The 20,280-nt window shown below is 33.8% G+C and overlaps 1 protein-coding gene across 6 annotated transcripts; it reads left to right on the top strand.

The window, feature by feature from the left end:
• Positions 1-1,983: 1,983 nt before the first annotated feature.
• LOC142547720 (protein argonaute 10-like) lies at positions 1,984-9,719 on the top strand. Of its 6 annotated transcripts, none has more exons than XM_075656137.1 (23): positions 1,984-2,267; positions 2,346-2,387; positions 3,444-4,099; positions 4,407-4,615; positions 4,957-5,106; positions 5,207-5,340; positions 5,437-5,546; positions 5,633-5,739; positions 6,174-6,312; positions 6,394-6,510; positions 6,641-6,748; positions 6,838-6,909; positions 7,000-7,122; positions 7,207-7,366; positions 7,442-7,563; positions 7,642-7,779; positions 7,885-8,012; positions 8,100-8,162; positions 8,586-8,649; positions 8,758-8,893; positions 8,980-9,053; positions 9,144-9,270; positions 9,390-9,719. In XM_075656137.1, exons 3-23 carry the CDS (start codon positions 3,602-3,604, stop codon positions 9,566-9,568), a joined length of 2,958 nt encoding a protein of 985 aa, XP_075512252.1. In that variant the 5' UTR covers positions 1,984-2,267; positions 2,346-2,387; positions 3,444-3,601; the 3' UTR covers positions 9,569-9,719. The 6 variants fall into 6 exon arrangements, with proteins under 6 accessions (XP_075512252.1, XP_075512247.1, XP_075512250.1 ...); XM_075656132.1 differs by having other exon boundaries at positions 1,986-2,267; positions 7,870-8,012; XM_075656135.1 differs by lacking the exon at positions 2,346-2,387 and having other exon boundaries at positions 1,986-2,267; positions 7,870-8,012.
• Positions 9,720-20,280: the final 10,561 nt, after the last annotated feature.

Below are 20,280 nucleotides of genomic sequence, written 5' to 3'. Positions count from 1 at the left end.
TAATATTATATTTGGTATGATTGTTAAGAATGAGATAATTTAGAATCTTTTGATGAATTGACTAAATTGCCCTTCTAATATTGCGACGGCGGTCGGCCGACGATATGTTGGCCGGTCGGAGGCGGCGGCGGCGGTGGGGGTGGTCGTCGGTCGGCGGCAGCGACGGTCGGTCGTGGGGGTGGCGGCGGTGGCGGCGGTGGTCGGCCGGCGAGGGCGGCGAAGGCGTCGGCCAGCGGAGGCGGCAGTGGTCATCAACTGCGATGGCCGATCGGGCGGCGGTCGGCCGTGGATGTGGTCGGCTGACGGCGGTCGGTGGTGACGAGGGGGTGGTCGGTCGGCGATGGTCGGCGGTCGGTGGTGGAAGTGGTGGTGAGTTTGGATTTAGGAGAAGGGTAAAATTGGAAAAATAGGATGAATTAAGAGTATGATAAATAATCATAGGAGGTGAGGAGTGATTATTTTAACCCACATAATATAACATAATCATTCATAGGAGGGATTGACTTGTTTAAATAATAAACGTACCAAACATGATATTAGGTGGGTTAAAAAAAATAAATCCACCTAATCAAAGGCAACCAAACTTAGTCTTACAATGTTATGTTTGGTTTTTTCAATGTAATAAAATTAAAAATATAAAATATTATATAATAATAATTATATTTATAAATTAAGGGGAGAGGCATTGAAATCTCTGCAGAGAGAGGGGACTGCCAAGTTCGAATTATTCTTTGTTCTGTGTTTCATTCATTGGTTTCATAATCCCTCGTCCTCTCTCTCTTTCGGTTTCATTTAAAATACACACCAACCTCCCAACCCCACCCTTTTTAATGGTCTCTCCCTACATATATTTGCCAAAATATGTTGTACTCTATTAATCTTAATTGTATAAATAAATAATATTTTTTCCTTTTATTCCCAAATATTAATTTTTTCTATTTTTTTTCCTAATATACTTCTATTTAACTTGTGATATTGATATTGGAAAGATGCAAACAATTCACATGAATGAATACTCATTGAACAAGGATAAAATATAAAGATTGTTTGTATAATTATATTTTCAAATGAATTTCTTAATCTGTGTCAAAAACAAGCTTATATAACTGTGTTGGGTGCAATAATTGTTCCTACTTGATAGAGCAATCGAATCGTGGTGCTTGAGCTGCTCTGCGGTTTAAAAGATTTGAGTTGCACCGTTACCACCAGCTATAGTTTTTGGTAAAACAGCAAGCGCTCGGTCCAACAATTGGTATCAGAGTCAAGGTCACGGGTTCGATTCCTATTGATTGCAAGGAGTGTAATTATTTGGAGAGAGATTGTTGGGTGCAATAATTGTCCCTGCTTGGTAGAGCAATCGAAACGTGGTACTTGAGCTGATGTGCGGTTTAAAAGACTTGAGTAGCACCATCACTACCAGCTATAGATTTTGATAAAGCGGCATGCGCTCGGTCTTTTTTCAACTTATATATAACAACCTCATTTATCTAAAAATAACAATACATTATCAAGTCTAAACATAAACCTCTATTCGTGACGTGTTTCGATTTCAGGTGGTAACGAAATCTTGTATGTTTTTTAATAAAAGAAAATCGTTAAAATAAATTTCAGTAATGTGTTTTTCAATTTTTTTTTGGCAATTTTAATTTTTTTATTCGAGAGTTCTGACATGATATCGTATACATCGACACAATGTCAACATCAAATAAGCACAACATGGATCATGGATCACTAATTTTGCCAAAAAAAAAAAACACAAAGATAATACTAAATTAAATAACATAAAAAATTAATTAAAAAATATAAATTTCCAAAACACATAAATATACATACACAATACCTATATCTATACATGGATAGCAGTGTTTTCTGAAGAAAAAGCAAAAGGAGGAAGAGTAGTGGCTTCACATAAAGCCTTCTACACGTGATAAAGAAACACCAAAAGCACTTGCATGCGTGTATAAAAGATTCATTTTCATCATCATCATCTTCTTCACTATTTTCCTCCCCATTTCAAAACCCACACTTTTGCGCACTTCGAGTCCTCTCTCTTTCATTATATACGCAATCTAAACCCACTCCAAAGAAACCATCTTTTTTAACCCAACCTTTTTCCCGACTCTTTTTCACGCCTCCTTTAAAATTTTCCAGTTCTCATCTTTTTAAACCTGTCTATATTGTAATGATTAAAGCCCATTTCAGGTTTCAAAGCATTGATTCAAGAAAAAAGATCCAGTCTTTCATGGTGTCATCATTGCCCAACGTTGGTGAGTCCAAGTTTTTGAGCTATTTTAATTGTTTCTTGTATCCAATCTTTGCTTTAGGAGGCGTCATTTTCTGTGAAGCAATGCTGTTTGGTTTCATCTTCTTGGGATGTTGATTTCTCGGTGAGTTTTTCAACGTTTATTCCTTTTAATTCAATGGTTTTGTGTATATGCGCTACTAGCTGTTGCTTTTGGTTGCTTTTTTGTTGCTTTCTAGGTGTATTTTAATTTATTCTCTTTCTTGAGCAGTCATATTAGGTCCTCACATTTATTTATGCTTGTGTAGGATAACACACATAAACACTAGCGTACAAATATGTGGCTGTATGTATATGCTTGTATCTATATATGTTTTGTGTCATTACTATCTTGGATTTATTCACATTTCTCTGTTTTGCTGCTGGAAGTCTTGGTTTTGGTTAGGGGACAAGATGAAGGATGGTTTTGTCTTCTGGGTATTTCCACTATTTGATTAGATTTCATTCTAGTTATCTAATTTGAATATTATTTCTATATATGTGCACATGTGCATCATTTTTTTAAAGATTTTATATGCTTCTTCTCTTCTTGAACGCATATATTGGTTTCAAAACAGAAGATTCGAAGAGGGTTTCGGATTCTTGGTAGCGTTTGCTTTTGTCTCCGCATGTACGTAGTTTTGCTCAGTCCAAGCTTAAATCTCCAACACTGTGAATAGTGGGTTTTTAAATTAATTTTGAAGTTCTTTTCTCAATTTATAGCGTTCATGAACGGGTCTCCCTCTCTATTTTTTTTAAACTGTACGCACTATGTTTTTTTTTCTAAAGTTCACCTTCTCTTGTAAAGGCTGTACAATTAGTAAAGTTCAAGAAATTTATTTTAAATTTAAAGTTTCTTTTGCTGCAAAAACTATTACTGCTGATTTGTCTTCCCGGTGGAGTTTATTTTTAGGTGGTTGTTGAAACATATGTGAGCTATTTTGGTCCTTTGAAATTGCAGTGAAATGGAAACCCCTGTAGTCTGCATTAAAGATCTGAATTTTTTAATGCCTGCCCTTTTGCTTTTGCGTGTGAAATCTTGATGCGTTATTATATATTTTTTTACCATTTTTGCATACGCTTTTCATTTTGGGTCATCCTGCTGACATGCCTCCTTTTCTACTTCTTTTTCTTATTTTTTTTGCTATTTATTTATGCACAGGGAATCTACAATCCTTGAAGGCCTATAAGCAAGGAGAATAAGTGGAAAATTGGAAATTGCTTGCTTTTTGGTCAAGAATATCAATTTCGAACAGACAGATTATTGCGCTCTTTACATATTAAATCGAGAAGTAAAAGCCCACCTTCACCATCTCAATCATGCCTATGAGGCAAATGAAAGAAAATTCAGAACAACATTTGGTTATCAAGCCATTACAGAACACTATGAACTCAGTTCAGAAGAACCCAAAGACAATTCAAAATGGTAAACCACCGCCACCTACTCAAGAATCCCAAAACACTAAGCCTCAAAACCAGTCATCCCCAGTATCAAGAAATCGAGGTCGGAGAAGGGGAAGAGGTGGCAGGAAATCGGACCAAGGTGACGCCTTTATGCCGCCAAGTTCCAGGCCTTGCACTACCGCAAGTAAACCGGTTACTCCGGAGCCTGTTGGAGCTATCGTACCTGCTTTATTAAATGGATCATACCAGAACGGAGGTGTTAGCTTTTCTGAAATAGAGAATGGCTTTCCTTCTTCAAGCAAGTCATTGAATTTTGCATCCAGGCCAGGGTATGGTCAGCTAGGGACAAGATGCATTGTGAAGGCTAACCATTTCTTTGCTGAATTACCAAACAAGGACTTGAATCAGTATGATGTAAGCGTACTTTTTCATTATCATGGCCTTAAATTAGGCATGCTTGCAGGTTACATTGTTGTCATAAATGATGCACTTGAGAAGCTCTATGACAAACATTTGGGGCCCTTGGGGCTGACATTCATTATGCTTATGGATGTTTTCTTCATTTTTTTTCTGATGTATCTTTGCTGGTATAATTGAGTAGTTCTGTAAGTTCATATGTCCCTTGATTATGTGGCATTAAGGAGTCTTACACGTGGGACATCTGTATCTTCTTGTTTCTTGTTTTTTGTGTACTTTTAATTGTTTGGTGTTTCGCTTACAGGTAAACATTACCCCTGAAGTAGCATCAAGAACGGTGAATCGAGCTATTATAGCAGAACTGGTGAAATTGCACAGAGAATCTGATTTGGGGATGAGATTACCTGCATATGATGGAAGAAAAAGTTTGTACACGGCTGGTGAGCTCCCTTTTGTTTGGAAGGAGTTCACTATTAAGCTTATCGATGAGGAGGACAATGTCAATGGTCCCAAGTAAGATTTCATTGCTATCAGCATATCACCAACTAACGATTGACTCAGCAGGAGCTAGAGCTTCGCCTCACAAAAAATAAAGAAGAATAATTTTGTGCAGATTTCTGAAAATGCTAGTTAACCCGCTCCCAAATCTATTATAAGTCCTCCCCTCGATTCAATTCCTGGATCCGCCCTTTTGAGGATGTTATGGTTCAATTCACTTTGTGAGGATGTCTTTTGAGGAATGTGTAATTTTGGTTTTAGTAGTAATTCATCTCAAGTGTGATTGTATATGTTAGAAAGTTTGCAGTTGTATGTTACAATTGTAATTCTTAAGTTTTGTTTCAAAACATTTCCAGGAGAGTGAGGGAATACAAAGTAGCGATCAAGTTTGTTGCTCGGGCAAACTTACATCATTTGGGTCAATTTCTTGCGGGTAAGCGGGCAGAGGGTCCCAAGGAAGCACTTCAAATTCTGGATATTGTACTGAGAGAGCTTTCAATGAAAAAGTAAGAGAAAAACACTTCTTAATGAGTTTGATCCTATTGATATTACTTACTGATGTTTTCTTAAATAGAAAAACTAAGTTTAACACGCTCTTGCAAATAGGTACTGCCCTGTTGGGAGATCATTCTTTTCTCCTGCTATCCGGAAACCACAACGTATTGGTGATGGGTTAGAGGCATGGTGTGGGTTCTACCAGAGTATAAGGCCTACGCAGATGGGCTTGTCGCTGAACATTGGTAATTGATTTTCATTTTTAACGTTACTTGGAAATGTCGCAAACACAAATGATTTGATATATATTCTTACTGAAATATTCCTTTCACGGTCTGTAGATATTGCTTCTGCTGCATTTATTGAGGCTCTTCCGGTGATGGAGTTTGTTGCCCAACTTCTGGGGAAAGATGTGTTGTCAAGGCCATTGTCTGATTCTGACCGTGTCAAGGTACGTGCTCATTTTACGTGACAGGGATTAGAATCAGTTGTTCATCTGATTTTCTTGTAAATATGATGACCCACAACTTTATCCAGGTTAAGAAGGCTCTTAGAGGAGTGAAAGTTGAAGTTACTCACCGGGGTAATGTACGGAGAAAATATCGCGTCTCTGGCATAACAACTCAACCCACTCGAGAACTAGTGTAAGATATCTGTGCAAATGAATTATTAGATTCATAAGTTTTGATATCTTCGAGTAAAGTTTCTTTTCTAGTAGGCATCAGTTTGAAAGAAAAATTATAACATAAAAAGTAACCTTGAACAAGAGTCGTGTCAATAAATTTAGCCTATAGGAGGAGTTCGCACTGCTTTTTGGAGAGACATTATCTTTTAATTGTCCTTACAATTTGGTGAGTTGCAACACACTTACTGTACAAGTATATATGTCATCAAACATTAGAACACGATATAGTCCTGTGGTACAATGAATAATCTTTAACGCCGACTGCTTTACTAGAAATCTTGTATGAACCTAATTTCCTTGCTTTTACTTCGACTTAAATGTTTGTTGAAGTACTCTTAAACGGTAAGGTCAACAAACAATTGGAAGTAATCTAGTCATTCTATTTGGTTTTAGATTTCCTGTGGATGACAACTCAACCATGAAGTCTGTTGTTGAATATTTTCAAGAAATGTATGGTTTCACAATTCAGCACACTCATCTGCCTTGCCTTCAAGTGGGAAACCAGAAGAAGGCCAACTACTTACCGATGGAGGTCAGAATGGGCTAGTAGCAAGTATATTTCGGTTTTAGTCTGTATGACGATTTTTAAAGTGTTCATCGCTATTCTCTCTAGGCATGTAAAATTGTCGAGGGGCAACGATACACAAAAAGGTTGAGTGAAAAACAAATTACCTCTCTTCTAAAGGTTACGTGTCAGAGGCCTAGGGATAGAGAGAATGATATTCTACAGGTATTCCACGTTAAGAGTATCTACTACCCCATATAACTTTCATTATTTTATTTATGGGATTCAATTTTTATCTACATCTTATGAAAGTTTTGATTAAACCCGATTTCTTGTCTATGATCTTCAATTTTAGACTGTTCAACACAATGGTTATGATCAAGATCCTTATGCAAAGGAGTTTGGAATTAATATAAGTGAAAAATTAGCTTCTGTGGAAGCAAGAGTTCTCCCTGCTCCCTGGGTAAGTAGAGTTGCCATTTCATGAAACATCTTTATTTTCTGTAATGTGCTTGATTTTGCCACTCAGATTGTTGAGAATTTTATATGCAGCTGAAATACCATGAGACGGGGAAGGAAAAGGATTGTCTACCACAAGTTGGGCAGTGGAACATGATGAACAAGGTTCTAACATTTTCAATATTAATTTTTTTGTTCCTTGATCATAAAATGTTAGGCTTACACATAATCATGTACATGGATTTGATATCGCAGAAAATGATCAACGGCATGACTGTTAACCGTTGGGCATGCATTAACTTTTCAAGAAGTGTTCAAGATAGTGTTGCTCGTGGATTTTGTAATGAGCTGGCTCAAATGTGTCAAGTATCTGGCATGGTAGATTTCCTTCCATTTTGCAGTTCATCTTTTTTCCTGACATCCCTGTTAAAACACGTCACAAAAACCATCTTATCTTTACAGGAATTTAATCCAGAACCCATTATTCCAGTCTACACAGCCCGTCCCGATCAAGTGGAGAAAGCGTTGAAGCACGTGTATCACTCATGCATGAACAAATTAAAAGGAAAAGAATTAGAGCTTCTGCTAGCTATTTTACCAGACAACAATGGGTCATTATACGGTATGCCATTTTTGAGATGCAGTTTTTTTTTTTAAGAATATTGACAATATGTTACATCCATGTCTCTGGTGATAGGTGATTTAAAGAGAATATGCGAAACCGATCTTGGTTTGATATCCCAGTGCTGCCTTACGAAACACGTCTTCAAGATCAACAAACAATATTTGGCTAATGTGTCCTTGAAAATAAATGTGAAGGTACGATCACTTGTTGGAACAGCACACGATAGGGCTTAATGTTTCACAAGTTTTTTGAATTGTTTTTCTGTTGAATAGATGGGTGGGAGAAATACCGTACTCTTGGATGCCATAAGCTGCAGAATACCGTTGGTGAGTGATATTCCTACAATCATATTTGGAGCAGATGTGACACATCCCGAAAATGGAGAGGAGTCGAGTCCATCTATTGCTGCGGTATAGCTGATAACCTGAAATAAACTTTTTTGGCATATTAATTGTTTTGTTTATGAAATCAAGATTGCCAAAATATGTTTTTAAATATAGGTTGTAGCTTCTCAGGATTGGCCTGAGGTTACGAAATATGCGGGATTGGTTTGTGCGCAAGCTCACAGACAAGAGTTGATTCAAGATTTATACAAGACTTGGCATGATCCTGTTCGAGGAACAGTTAGTGGTGGCATGATCAGGTTCATTGCTTAAGTAGCTAAATGTCGATGTGTTTTATACGGACATGCATGGTAAATGATCTATATAATCTTTTTTCTCTTCTGCAGGGATCTTTTGGTTTCTTTCAGAAAGGCAACTGGGCAAAAGCCACAGCGGATAATATTTTACAGGTCGATATACTGTTTTTGTTAGAAATAACAAATGAATAATTGAGAGAAAAAAAAGACGAAGAAGACAATTTTATGCAAAAATACTTCTCAAATCATAAAAAGGAACAACCTTGATCACACGGATAATACATTTTTCTTTCTTATGGATGTTCTGTTATACAAGAGAGACTATTTAGTATTTACAGTGCATTCGTGGCCTGCTGTAGTCTGTACGGTCCTTTTTGTTAGATTCATGGAAGTCCAATTTTCACTTTATGGCTATCAGAAATGAACAGCTGGCTTCTTAGCTGTTTGTACCACATAATCGATCACAAACTGGAGGAAACTGATGATGGATATGTGCGAATTAATGCGTTTTAAACTTAGAAAACGGTTGACAATCTTAACTATATATTATTCTAATCGGTAAAAGAAAATGAACAGGGATGGCGTAAGTGAAGGGCAATTTTATCAAGTGCTATTGTTCGAGTTGGATGCAATTCGAAAGGTCAGTGAGGGTGTTTCTCCATATTAATCCCGCAACCTGGACTTGATGCATAAATTGGTGCTTCAATATTATGTTCAGAGCCACCAATCAGTAAGAATTTCCATGCAGGCATGCGCGTCACTGGAGCCAAACTACCAACCTCCAGTGACTTTTATCGTTGTTCAAAAACGACACCACACTAGACTGTTTGCTAACAATCATAGGGACAAGAGCAGCACTGACAAAAGTGGGAACATATTACCTGGTAACTACTAATCCTTCCTGTGCATAAACTTTTTTGAGTGATTTTTCGCACTATTGCATTTCTGATTAAATTAGTTTATGTTTCAGGCACGGTGGTTGATTCTAAAATCTGTCATCCAACGGAGTTTGACTTTTACCTATGCAGCCATGCTGGTATACAGGTACACACCAAAGTAATGTTGCCTTGGTCTCTAACATCTTTCTGCGATAGTAGAATTGTCAAGTCGAGTATACAATTCATTAACTTGCAGGGAACCAGCAGGCCAGCTCATTACCATGTGCTTTGGGACGAGAACAATTTCACGGCAGACGGCATTCAATCATTGACTAACAATCTCTGCTATACATATGCAAGATGCACACGTTCTGTCTCTGTCGGTAAGTAAAAACGTCTTCAAAGGGTTTCTTGAGAATACATACACATGCTACCAAGATCATTATGTATATAGTTCGTTTTACACTAGTTTTATCTGAAGTGTCGACTATACATGTTACAGTTCCTCCTGCTTATTACGCACATTTGGCTGCATTTCGGGCAAGATTTTACATGGAACCTGATGCTCAAGACAATGTCAGTCAAGGTGGGAAGGGAGCACGTGGGATATTTGGAGAGTGTGGTGTTCGGCCTTTACCGGCCCTGAAAGACAACGTAAAAAGAGTAATGTTTTATTGTTGAAATCGGGTTAAGCCTCTTTTAATGATATATATGCGAAACCTGGCAGCATGGTTTTGAAGTTAGAATGAGGGATGTAGAGTTGTAGCAATGTGGCTGTATATGTATGATGTATGACGATTCATGCAGATAGATGCGCATGGTTTTGAAATTAGACCAGTGATGTATATTAATGGTAGCATTAGTTTTCTTCAAAATATGGCGTGCAATGTGCATCATATTATCTCAGCCTGCATTCTTGAATGCCATTAAAAATATACATGCACCCTTTTTACCTTGTCGAAAAGGGTGCATGTATATTTGTTATTCAAGTTATTATTAGATAATTAAAAAGCATGTACATGAAAGAGAGGCTCAGAATATCTAATGAATGCTCGAGTTTACTAGTATAGCAGCAAGACAGCCAGAATATTCATCTCGAGGACTGAGCGATCGACCAATTAGTGAATACGCAGAGACAAGTAGCCGTACAGAGATATATCGGCTCTCAGGTAACTCGGCCGAAACACGGTATACATGCTGTGTTTGCCGTGGCATGATAGGAAATATTCTTGCTAGCCTTGGCAGATTTGACGAGTTATGCAGTTGGTTTGGGTAGTATAGCCCGTTGCAGAAGTGCAGATTGAGAGAAAATATTGGACTCAATCGCACGGATTGAGCAAGCTAAGCGCCATGCAGAGCAACAAAAGCCCACAGTCCACGGACCGCCTAATTGACTCCGTGTAAAATCTCCTTGTGCTGAGAGTTAGCTCAAACAAACACTGATATGCTCGAGCTAACTAGTACCGCAATCGGTGCATATTAGAGGGGATGATTTTTCAAATCTGTACTGCAACGACATAGATATACTTATTAATGTAAAGATTACCAAGTCTTAATATTTGATAGATTTAGTAGTTCGGGTGAAAAAATGCTGTACACCCATCGTGTACATTTATGTGAGCACGGATGAGCTGACACTCTCATATTGAATGTACAATTTTTCTATTTAATTAATTCAACTTGATCCGTGCTCTCATATAAGTGTGTACGATGGACGTATATCATATACAAAATGTAATATATAAATTAAATTTTTGCCAAAATAACAATTTCCAGGAAAAAGAAGAAGATATATGTAGAAAAAACTTCTATATCTCATTTTTATTATATTTTAACGTCTTAATTTGCGTTAGAAACAAAAAAATTGTCAATTAACTCTAATCCATGCACACAGAACCATTCTTTGGAAATAAATTAACGAGAAGATGTCGATTAAAATTACTACTAAAACCTTGAGAGTCGAATTAAAGTCTAATTAAGATTATATATATCAATGTTATATTTAAAAGCGGATTTAGGAATCGAGGAGATCGAAGTCTAAGTCCATAAATATGACAACTAGATAAAATTTTGAGCCAAAATTTAAAATTTCGAAATATAACACACACATATATATACAATAAAAGCGAGGGTAAGTCTCTTACGCAACAATCTCACAGATTTATATACATCAGAAAGTCGATTTGGTACATACCTAAACTGAAAAATAACAATTTTGACATTAAAAATAATAATTTTCGCTTAAATCATATATTTTAGAATATACTTTTGGAATAAAAAGTCATATATTTCATATTATTATTTTTAAATAAAAAGTAATATTTTTCTCTAATAATTTTCCATGACATAACTAATCAAAACATTTTTTTTGTATTGAAAAATAATATTTGAACATATGAAATAATAATTTTTATACGTTGAACATCTGTCTTACAAAATCAAAACGTGAGCCGATATCACAATAATTTTTGTACCAGTAGTTTGGGGAGGGAAAAAATAAATTGCTAACAAAATTTGTAAGTTACTCTAACTTAGTATATATTCCCATGATACATGCCACAACATCTGTGTCATATTACTAAAAAAATATCGCTGGATGTCAATTCTCGGTAAGATTCCATTCCTGAAATTAAATGTAACAAACCTAGAAAATAGTGAGGGTGACAAGTAACGGTTCGGAGATAGCAATAGAATAAACTTATACAATTTGAATCAAGGCGATTCTATTTATTTGATGTCCACGTTTCTTAATTATAATTAATAAATTAAACACCATAATTTTTAATAATTTATAGATCTATATAATTATTTTTAATATAATTGATGAATTATAATTTTTTGAAATTTATAGTTACTGTAAAATAAATTTTATATAATTTTATTCAGTATCTATTTCAGTTATTTCAAATAATAATAAACTAATTTTTGACTGTTTTTCCAACAACACACTTGTTTCCCATTTCAATTCCCAACCAAACAACCTTTGAATTCTTTTTTTTTTTTTTAAATAACTTTTAACTCTAAACAGGCACATATTTATTTGTTCTTTTGATAAAAAAATCATTTTCTACAATAAACCAAAATAAAAAAACATAAATTATAAGCAACTGAAAAATGATTATAAATCAATAAATCTCTTCCATCATGGAGAGGGGAATTTCACAAACGAAACGATTTTCTTTCTTAAATCTGTCGCAAATATTTTTAATATTTTAGCTTCAATCTTCATGATAAAAATCTTTGATCGAAGATTCTGTTTAGCCAAAAATCGAAGGGATAAAAATTTCTGGATCATTAATTTTTAGACAATTGCACAATAAAATTGACTTGATTTCAATCGTTACGCGCAGGCAATGGCTGGAAAATAATATTAGTAGAGTTCACTACATAAAATCGTTAATCGCGTACCATTAAGGATTATGTGCTATACATTTTAGTACTTCTAGCATTCTTATATTTTTTAATAGACTCTCTCGAGTAGTTTTTATTCGCCTGTTTGATACATAACAGACCATATTATAACCAAACAAGATATAAAACCAGAACCGTGCAGTGCCAAAAGTCGACATGGAATATACGACATAAAAAAAACGAAAGAAAAGATATCAAAAAAGAAAATGAGCATCAAAGTTTGCTAAATTAAGCTAGGGTAAAAGCAGTAATTTATGTTTATTGGCACAAATATTGGTAGAAAATGTGATGCATATATATCTATCTATCAAGATTCACAATAATTCGATAATAAATAAAAATGGTAAAAAATATCGTGGCAAGTTCATAAGAAGTCATTAAAGATTTTTTCATATTTCTATGCTTAATTTCTCAAGAAAATATGGTATCCAATCGAATCTCTGAGTTAATATGGTTAGGGTTTGTATTCGATCGGTTTAGTAAACAAACTGAAAAGTTTACCTATTTAGAGAAAAACTAGGCAGAGAGGGCACAACTCTCATCAAAACCGAACCAATTGAACGAATTTCAAAACACCCTACAGAAAATGAAATAGTACTCAAAATCATCGAACGGAACGGACCGAACCGAACCGAAATATTAGATATAACGGTTTGCTTGGCCTGTCCAGTTTTAAAAAAATAACCAAAACCAATCCGAATTAATTAATGTTTCTTGGTAGAAAATGTGGTATTATTAGATATCCAAGATAGAATGGGCGACGTAAGTTAAGTCAGGGTGGGGTACATTGTTAGCATCACTTGTCGAATGAATCCAAAAAGAAAGGATCGACGAAGATGCCTAGGTTTGCTGTTATCTCCACATCAGACAAATTTTAACTTGCGGCCATTGTTGCACAAACTTTGCTACTTCTATACACATGAATCTCAAGTTTCTTCCATTGATTATCTGCAACTTTTATCAATCACGACTTATATAAAAACATCCTTGAATAATTAAGTATAGCAGAATCTTGATTATAAATTTAGGATTTAAAATCCGGCCACTGCAGACATCGCACAAATCTTTATCCTAAAATTAGCAAAAAAACTCAATCCTACAATCTAAGGGGATAACAAGTTTATAAAAGACCGCAAGAAATTAATTTAGGATATATCTCACATACCTTTCTGAAAATCAGAACCCCTTTATGATTTGGGTTGATGGGAGATTAATTTATCGAAATTTATTAGGGTTTCTTCGTGCAACAAGCTGGAAACATACCTTTCCAAATTAACATGAGAATTAAACTTAAGATGATTCAGGGTCACTCAACGTTTCTTGAAGACCATCACTAGGCTTGCGATTTACTCGTGCATCCGGTATCAGATGAAGCTACCACATGATCCAATCTTTTCTTAACAACGCAAAAAAGAAAAAGTTTAGATCATGCTGGCAGCTTCAGCGGACACCACTGCACGACAAACAAAAAAAGTTCAAAATTCTTCAGAATCAGGGCACATAGACCACGAAAAAATAATGGGTTTTCTTCAACATTTGAGAAAGGTTTTGCTGTATGGAGAAGAGTGCGGCCATATGGGGTTTAAATAGAGAATACGGTCGGATAAAAGATAAGAGAATTGGTGAAGGAAAAGTTATGGAAAATCATTTAGAAAATAGAACAAAAAGTAAATAGAGAGAAGGGGTGGTCCCTATTTACAAAAAAATAATTGAAAAATGTCACGCCATCGCCTCCAGCATGCAGATTGCAGACAGGTTAGTGAGAGTTTCTATATTGTTTAAGAGCATTTATTGACTTTAGGGTTGGAAGAGGGTTGGTGGGGACCTTAATTTTATATATATATATATATATTATTGTAATTCGTCGGTAGGATGGAAATTTTAGAAGACGATCACACCCGTTTAGCTGAAAACTTTTGAAATTTTACTTTTTAAGCATAAAAAAAGTTAATTATATATATTATCCTATCTCTAGATTTCTTCTGTCAAACCATGCGTGTTACAAAAGATTAGTTAGGATTAGGGGTGTAAAGGTATTGGTTCTTGTTTTCATCATGTGGCTCATATAATTTTATTTCAAGGCTAAGTTGTAGAAATTTTATGTGCGACATTATGCATGTATCACAAAAACCATCATTTTTATCATCGTTATCTTTGTATTTGGGAAAATTTCAATTTTGATAATGTATATTTGCAGTTTTGACCATTTGTATGATCAAATTTCAGTTTCGTTCATATATATTTCAAGTTTTGACGATTTTAATCCTTTTTCACGACAGTGATGATGTGACGGTGCGCACATGTCGGAGTGTTGTATCAATGCGACATTAGCGTCAGTCGAAAAACTGACTAAAATTGCACAGAAAACAAAGATAGCGGGATAAGACTAAAATTTGACAACATAGACGATCGAAATCACAAAGGATCAAATATACAAAACCTAAAAAAACAATTTTCCACTATCCTCCTAAAAAATAAAACAACACTAAATTAGAGATGAATATGAACTGAAATTTGACATTATAGATGATTAGAATCGGAAAAGTCAAATATACAAAACCTAAAAAACAATTTTCCATTATCCTCCTAAAAAAATAAACAACGCTAAATTAAAGATGGATATGGAATTTACAAATCGATATCGAATAAACTATATGTGAAAATTACATAATATATTCATTTTATGTCTGTTGGCTAGATGTGCGAAAAGGATGCAACGCTAATGGATAAATGGAATTTATATACCCATTTATTGTTTATTTATTTATCTATTTATTATTATAATTATAAGAAACTTTTGCAATTCAAAATCAGCTCCATGGTCTCGATAAATTTTTCGGCTTGTCAAAAAAAAAAAAAAATAGAAGAAAGAAATTAAATCAGTGGTTTATAGAGGAAATAATAGCTCCTTTTAAGTGAAAAAATTCTTAAAATGTAGATTTATCTCATTTTCATTTTATGTTTAGATATATGTTTTAATAGCACGATAAATAGAATTATAGTCGTTACGTTCATATCGAACTTCCTGATCATTCCTCTGTTAAAAGCAGAGGTGGAGCCACATGGTTCTTTATCCGTGCTTTAGCCCGGATGACCCAATTTTTTTTTTTTAAATGCATATGTAAATTTTGTATAATTTTGGAATAATATGATATTAGTTCGGATAGATCAATTTAAAAGATTAAAAGATTTTAGAGTTTAAAATTTTAGCCCGGGCGGAGCCATATTTCTGGCTTCGCCACTGGTTAAAAGGCATCAAAGAAGGTGCCAAGATCAATAATATGCAAGAAAGGAACTTGTAGCAAGAGGGGACCATAGTTTTTCAAGGGAAAATTTGTTTACAAGTGATGCATAGCAAGATTCACACACAAGAGGAAATCAAGAAGCATCTCATCAAAACCAACATATATTTTTTTAGGTTAAATATCACTATCTATGTGTTTCTCTTATTAATAATACAATAGTGACATGCATTTCTGCCATTCCCTTTTGAGATCTTTTCTTTGTTTAGTTACATCGATATTTGATTGCCATTTCCGTGACACATAATTATCCAAACATCGTCTAATTGGTGGCCAGCTATCTACATTAATGTAGGGATATATATATATATATGACACAGGTGAATCTCGAGTAGGTTCCCAAACTTATGTATGTTATGAAAAGCTAGTATATATGCGAATATATCGAGCCGATTTGAGTACCATATGATGATGATATAGGAGAAATTTGCGATTTTTGTTACGTATATAAGTCTCTTCTTTGTGTTTTTTAATTTTTATGTTGTCATATTTAAATATTAGTTCTGTATCTTTCGGTTTTTGGAAATTCATTCATTTTTTGACGGGAGTGTTAATGTGACACTGCACATCTCAGAGTCATATATCGGAAAAATAACTGAAATTGTAAAATATCACAGTAAAGCTAAAACAATATAAACGGCTACATTTGTAATATGTATAAATGACCAAAATTATATTTTTTCCTTAATATGAATGACTTTGAGAGAATTAAAAATCCTGAATTTTTTTAATATGTTTATTGATGTTTTATAAAAATATTTAAAACTAAACATGAATATAAAATTTTATTTACTTCGGAATGTTAAATGCATGCTTGCCGTTCATCCCAAGTGCTTAAGTTGATTAATGTTGTAAAAATTGATACACAATTGAAATTCAAACATTATGAGTTCTTCATAAATGGGGAGATCGTATGTTTTTTTCGAAACAATTTGTATTTAAAACATGTAAGAGTTGAGAATTATATCCCATGATTTACTAAAAAAAAATATAAGGTGTTGGACTCATAAATCCATCCAATTACCATATCGTAATACAGAAAAATTAATTATATCGATATTAATAATTAGAAAGAGCTTAATGAGCTCGGTATCATGAGATTCGTATCACAAAAGCTCAAAATAAGAGCTTTTCCAAAGTGAAACATGTGGAAAATGGAAGTTTAAAAGTTTAACCCACTTTTATAATCCTGACAAAAACTTGTGTTAGACGGTCTCACATGTTGTATTTTGTGAGACAGATTTCTTATTTGGGTCGTCCATGAAAAATTATTACTTTTTATGTTAAGAGTATTACTTTTTATTGTGAATATCGGTAGGGATTGACCCGTCTCACATATAAAGATTCGTGAGACCGTCTCACAAGAGACCTACTCTATTACTTATTCTCAAAGTTTCATGATATTAAATTGAATAAGAATTTAATTAGGGCTTTGTTATTTGCACTCATTTTTTTTATATATTTTTTAATTTGTACTCCACTTTTGTGAATAAATTTAATATATCAAGTGGAGTGAATATATAACACAAAATAGAACGTAAGCATCATCGACCTTTAATTAACCCATTTTTAGTACGTTTAGTGATCGAGTTTCAATGGTTCAGACATACCATAATCCAAGGATTCCAACTCTCTGTGATTTTTGAACCGATGATATCTACAAGAACTTCATGCAATATGGTCATTCCATCGTATAGATCTCGAAACGATCTTGGTATTAATTGTTGAGACTTCAATATGAATTCATTAAAACCCAAATCATCTCACAAGAGACCTATTCTTAAAGGAATACCTTAGTGTTTCTGAACCATATATCCACTCTTGCAAAAGATTTCTGGGATCCATTCACTTGACATAACATATAAGGCATCCACGTACATATATGAAAGTGGCAGAATTCTCAACCAGCATGCCCGAATTCCTACTAAATCAGAAATATATAGCAGGATAAAGTAGCATAAATTATAATCTTATTCACTTTATCATAAATTTTTAAAATAAAAACAAAGGATATTACATTACAAGAAAGTCTTGGAGGGTTATAAATCAACGTACTTCTCCTTCCTTCCTTCGGTTCCATGCCTGAAAAGGACGTTTCAAGCAGCAAATTTACAAACCCTAAAACCTAGCTAGAGTGGTCCTCTGCAGCGCAGTCATAATTCTGTGATAGCATGCATTATTCACTGTGTGTTGTTAAAACTGCAGGAATAGCTAGCTAGTACTCCAGATGAAGAATATATATTATATAAATAAATGGCTTCTGTCAACTCATATTTATGCCTTCTGGAGAAAAGACAGCAACACAAGATGATCCACCATCAGAAAGTATGGGATGTGCATATATGGTTGCAGATTAATAAATTTCAGACCATTTCTTGAATTAATTCCATTTCATTTAAGAATCTAAAAGAGATATATAATTAATCCCAACTCAAACAATTTATTATCCAGCAAAGAGTAGGAAAATCAAGACAATCAGCTATGATTTAAAAAGTTCATTAATTGTCTTACTGTTAGAACTAGACAAAGGTTGAAGTACAAATTTATTATTTATTCTTCGCCAGTTTCAACATGACATTAAAAGTCATAAGATCATATATTTATGTTCAAGATCACTTTTGGATGGTCTTTGTTGTTTAATGTCGAAAACAAAATAAATACTTGTATGAAATGAGTATGGATTTTATATAAATATCCCACTCAAGCTGATGAGAGTACTCTAGATGCTTGAAAATAGCTTGTTCCTAAATTTGAGTCGAGCTCAAATCAATGTCTATGATTTGAATACTTGTCGAGTGTCCGAGTTCGATAAAATAAATATATTTCTAAAATTATTATTAAATTATTCGTGTATCTTTAATTTTATTATTGTTACAGACGTAAACATTAATTTTTTTTTAAAAAAAGAATTTTTGAGCATAAAATACCCTGCCTGAATTCGAGTTGGGTGCTACTTGAGCTTTGAGCTCATTTGCACCTTAAATCACTATTTCAAAATTACAACATGTGCTGATGTTTGTTATGATATATAATTTATATAAACGATCGTTTGAACCACCACTTTTGAGTTCCATCCTTTTCGATTTCAATATACTAAACTCGACGAAGATCGACGAAGCAACTAAGATATTAGTTTGACTTGAATTAATAGCATAAGGGAAGTAGTTCACATGTATATCATTAATATCAACTATAATTTTTGGTAAATTGATAAACGCTCGGTTCAATAATTGGTATCTGAGCCAAGGTCACTGATTCGATTTCCATTGATCGTAAGGAGTGCGAGAGAGACTGTTGGGTGCAATAATTTTTTTTACTGGATAGATTAATAGAAACATAGTGCTTGAACTGCTGTAACGATTTAAAAATTTGAGTTGTACTGTTATCATTGATGATAATTTTGATAAAACTACAAATCGTTCGATCCAATAATACATATGCACGAAAATATTTCACAAATTTTTACTAAAATTTTGTAGAGATACCTATTTTCTTTAGCTGTAAGACTAATATTTAGCATATAAGGCTTGGAGTACTTGTTTTGTAGGCTAGCTATGCATGAAGGTACAATTTTATCAATGCTGTTATCTTGTAGCCTCAAGTCCCTACTAAATTATAGGGATTTCATAATAATTAATGTTGCAAAATCTTTTGATTCCGACTAGTATTGGACCCAAGATTAATCAAGGACGAGGATGATTTTTTATAGTGAAAACTAAAATGGATAATGCAATTACATTTCAATTTCAAATGCAATAATTTAAGTTCATGTGCATATTAATTTAGTTTCTTCCGTTTGACTCTTTGCACGACTTCAAATAAACAAAAATTTGTGTGAGATGGTCTCACGAGTCGTATTTTGTGAGACAAATATCTTATTTGAGTTATCCATGAAAAAATATTAGTTTTTATGTTAAAGAGTATTACTTTTTATTGTGAATATCGATAGGATTGACCCGTCTCACAGATAAAGATTCGTGAGACCGTATCACAAGAGACCTACTCCTTCAAATACTGCTTATTTTTTTTTGTTGATAATTAATAATATTAAATGGTTGCTATGTGAGAACATTAATAATTCATTACATAAATTAAAGGGACAATAATATTTCTGATTGTGTAAACTTGTGATTTTTTTAAATTTTATTTCCATTTTTGAACTTCCATGTTTTCAACATTTTTTTATCAGAATGATGATATGACAAAAAATACTGATGTGACACAAAAAATAAATTTTATTCTATTATTTTGCATTTTTTAATCTTATTTTTAGTCTTCTTCATCGAATTGCTATCTTGCAAAAATAAAAAAGACAAATTTATTTAAAACGGTCTCACGGATCATATTTTATGAGACAAATATCTTATTTGGATCATCCATGAAAAAATATTACTTTTTATGCTAAGAATATTACTTTTTATTGTAAATATCGGTAAGATTGACCCGTCTCACAGATGAAAATTCGTGAGATCGTCTCACAAAAAACCTACTCAAATAAAAAATATGCAAATTACATGACAAATATTATTTGTGTACATAACTCATTAATTGCGTGATTCGTAAAACAAAATGTAGGGAGTATTGGCCTCTCAAGAAAAAAAAATTATTATCGATTATTTTATTCAAGAATCATACTTCAAACCAAAAAAAAAATGATTAAATAACTTAAAAAGCTTTGGA

This window comes from Primulina tabacum, chromosome 5 (assembly GCF_025594145.1).
Source record: "Primulina tabacum isolate GXHZ01 chromosome 5, ASM2559414v2, whole genome shotgun sequence".
Classification (NCBI taxonomy): Eukaryota; Viridiplantae; Streptophyta; class Magnoliopsida; order Lamiales; family Gesneriaceae; genus Primulina; species Primulina tabacum.
The sequence above is the reverse complement of the archived record's forward strand: the minus strand, read 5'-3'. Positions and strand labels throughout refer to the sequence as shown.

Excerpts from the sequence above, each read along its gene's own strand:
- LOC142547720 (XM_075656135.1), top strand. The coding sequence starts at position 3,602 with ATGCCTATGAGGCAAATGAAAGAAAATTCAGAACAACATTTGGTTATC. Across the intron at positions 4,616-4,956 it reads GACAATGTCAATGGTCCCAA|GAGAGTGAGGGAATACAAAG; the intron begins GTAAGATTTCAT and ends AAACATTTCCAG. Across the intron at positions 5,341-5,436 it reads GGGCTTGTCGCTGAACATTG|ATATTGCTTCTGCTGCATTT; the intron begins GTAATTGATTTT and ends CACGGTCTGTAG.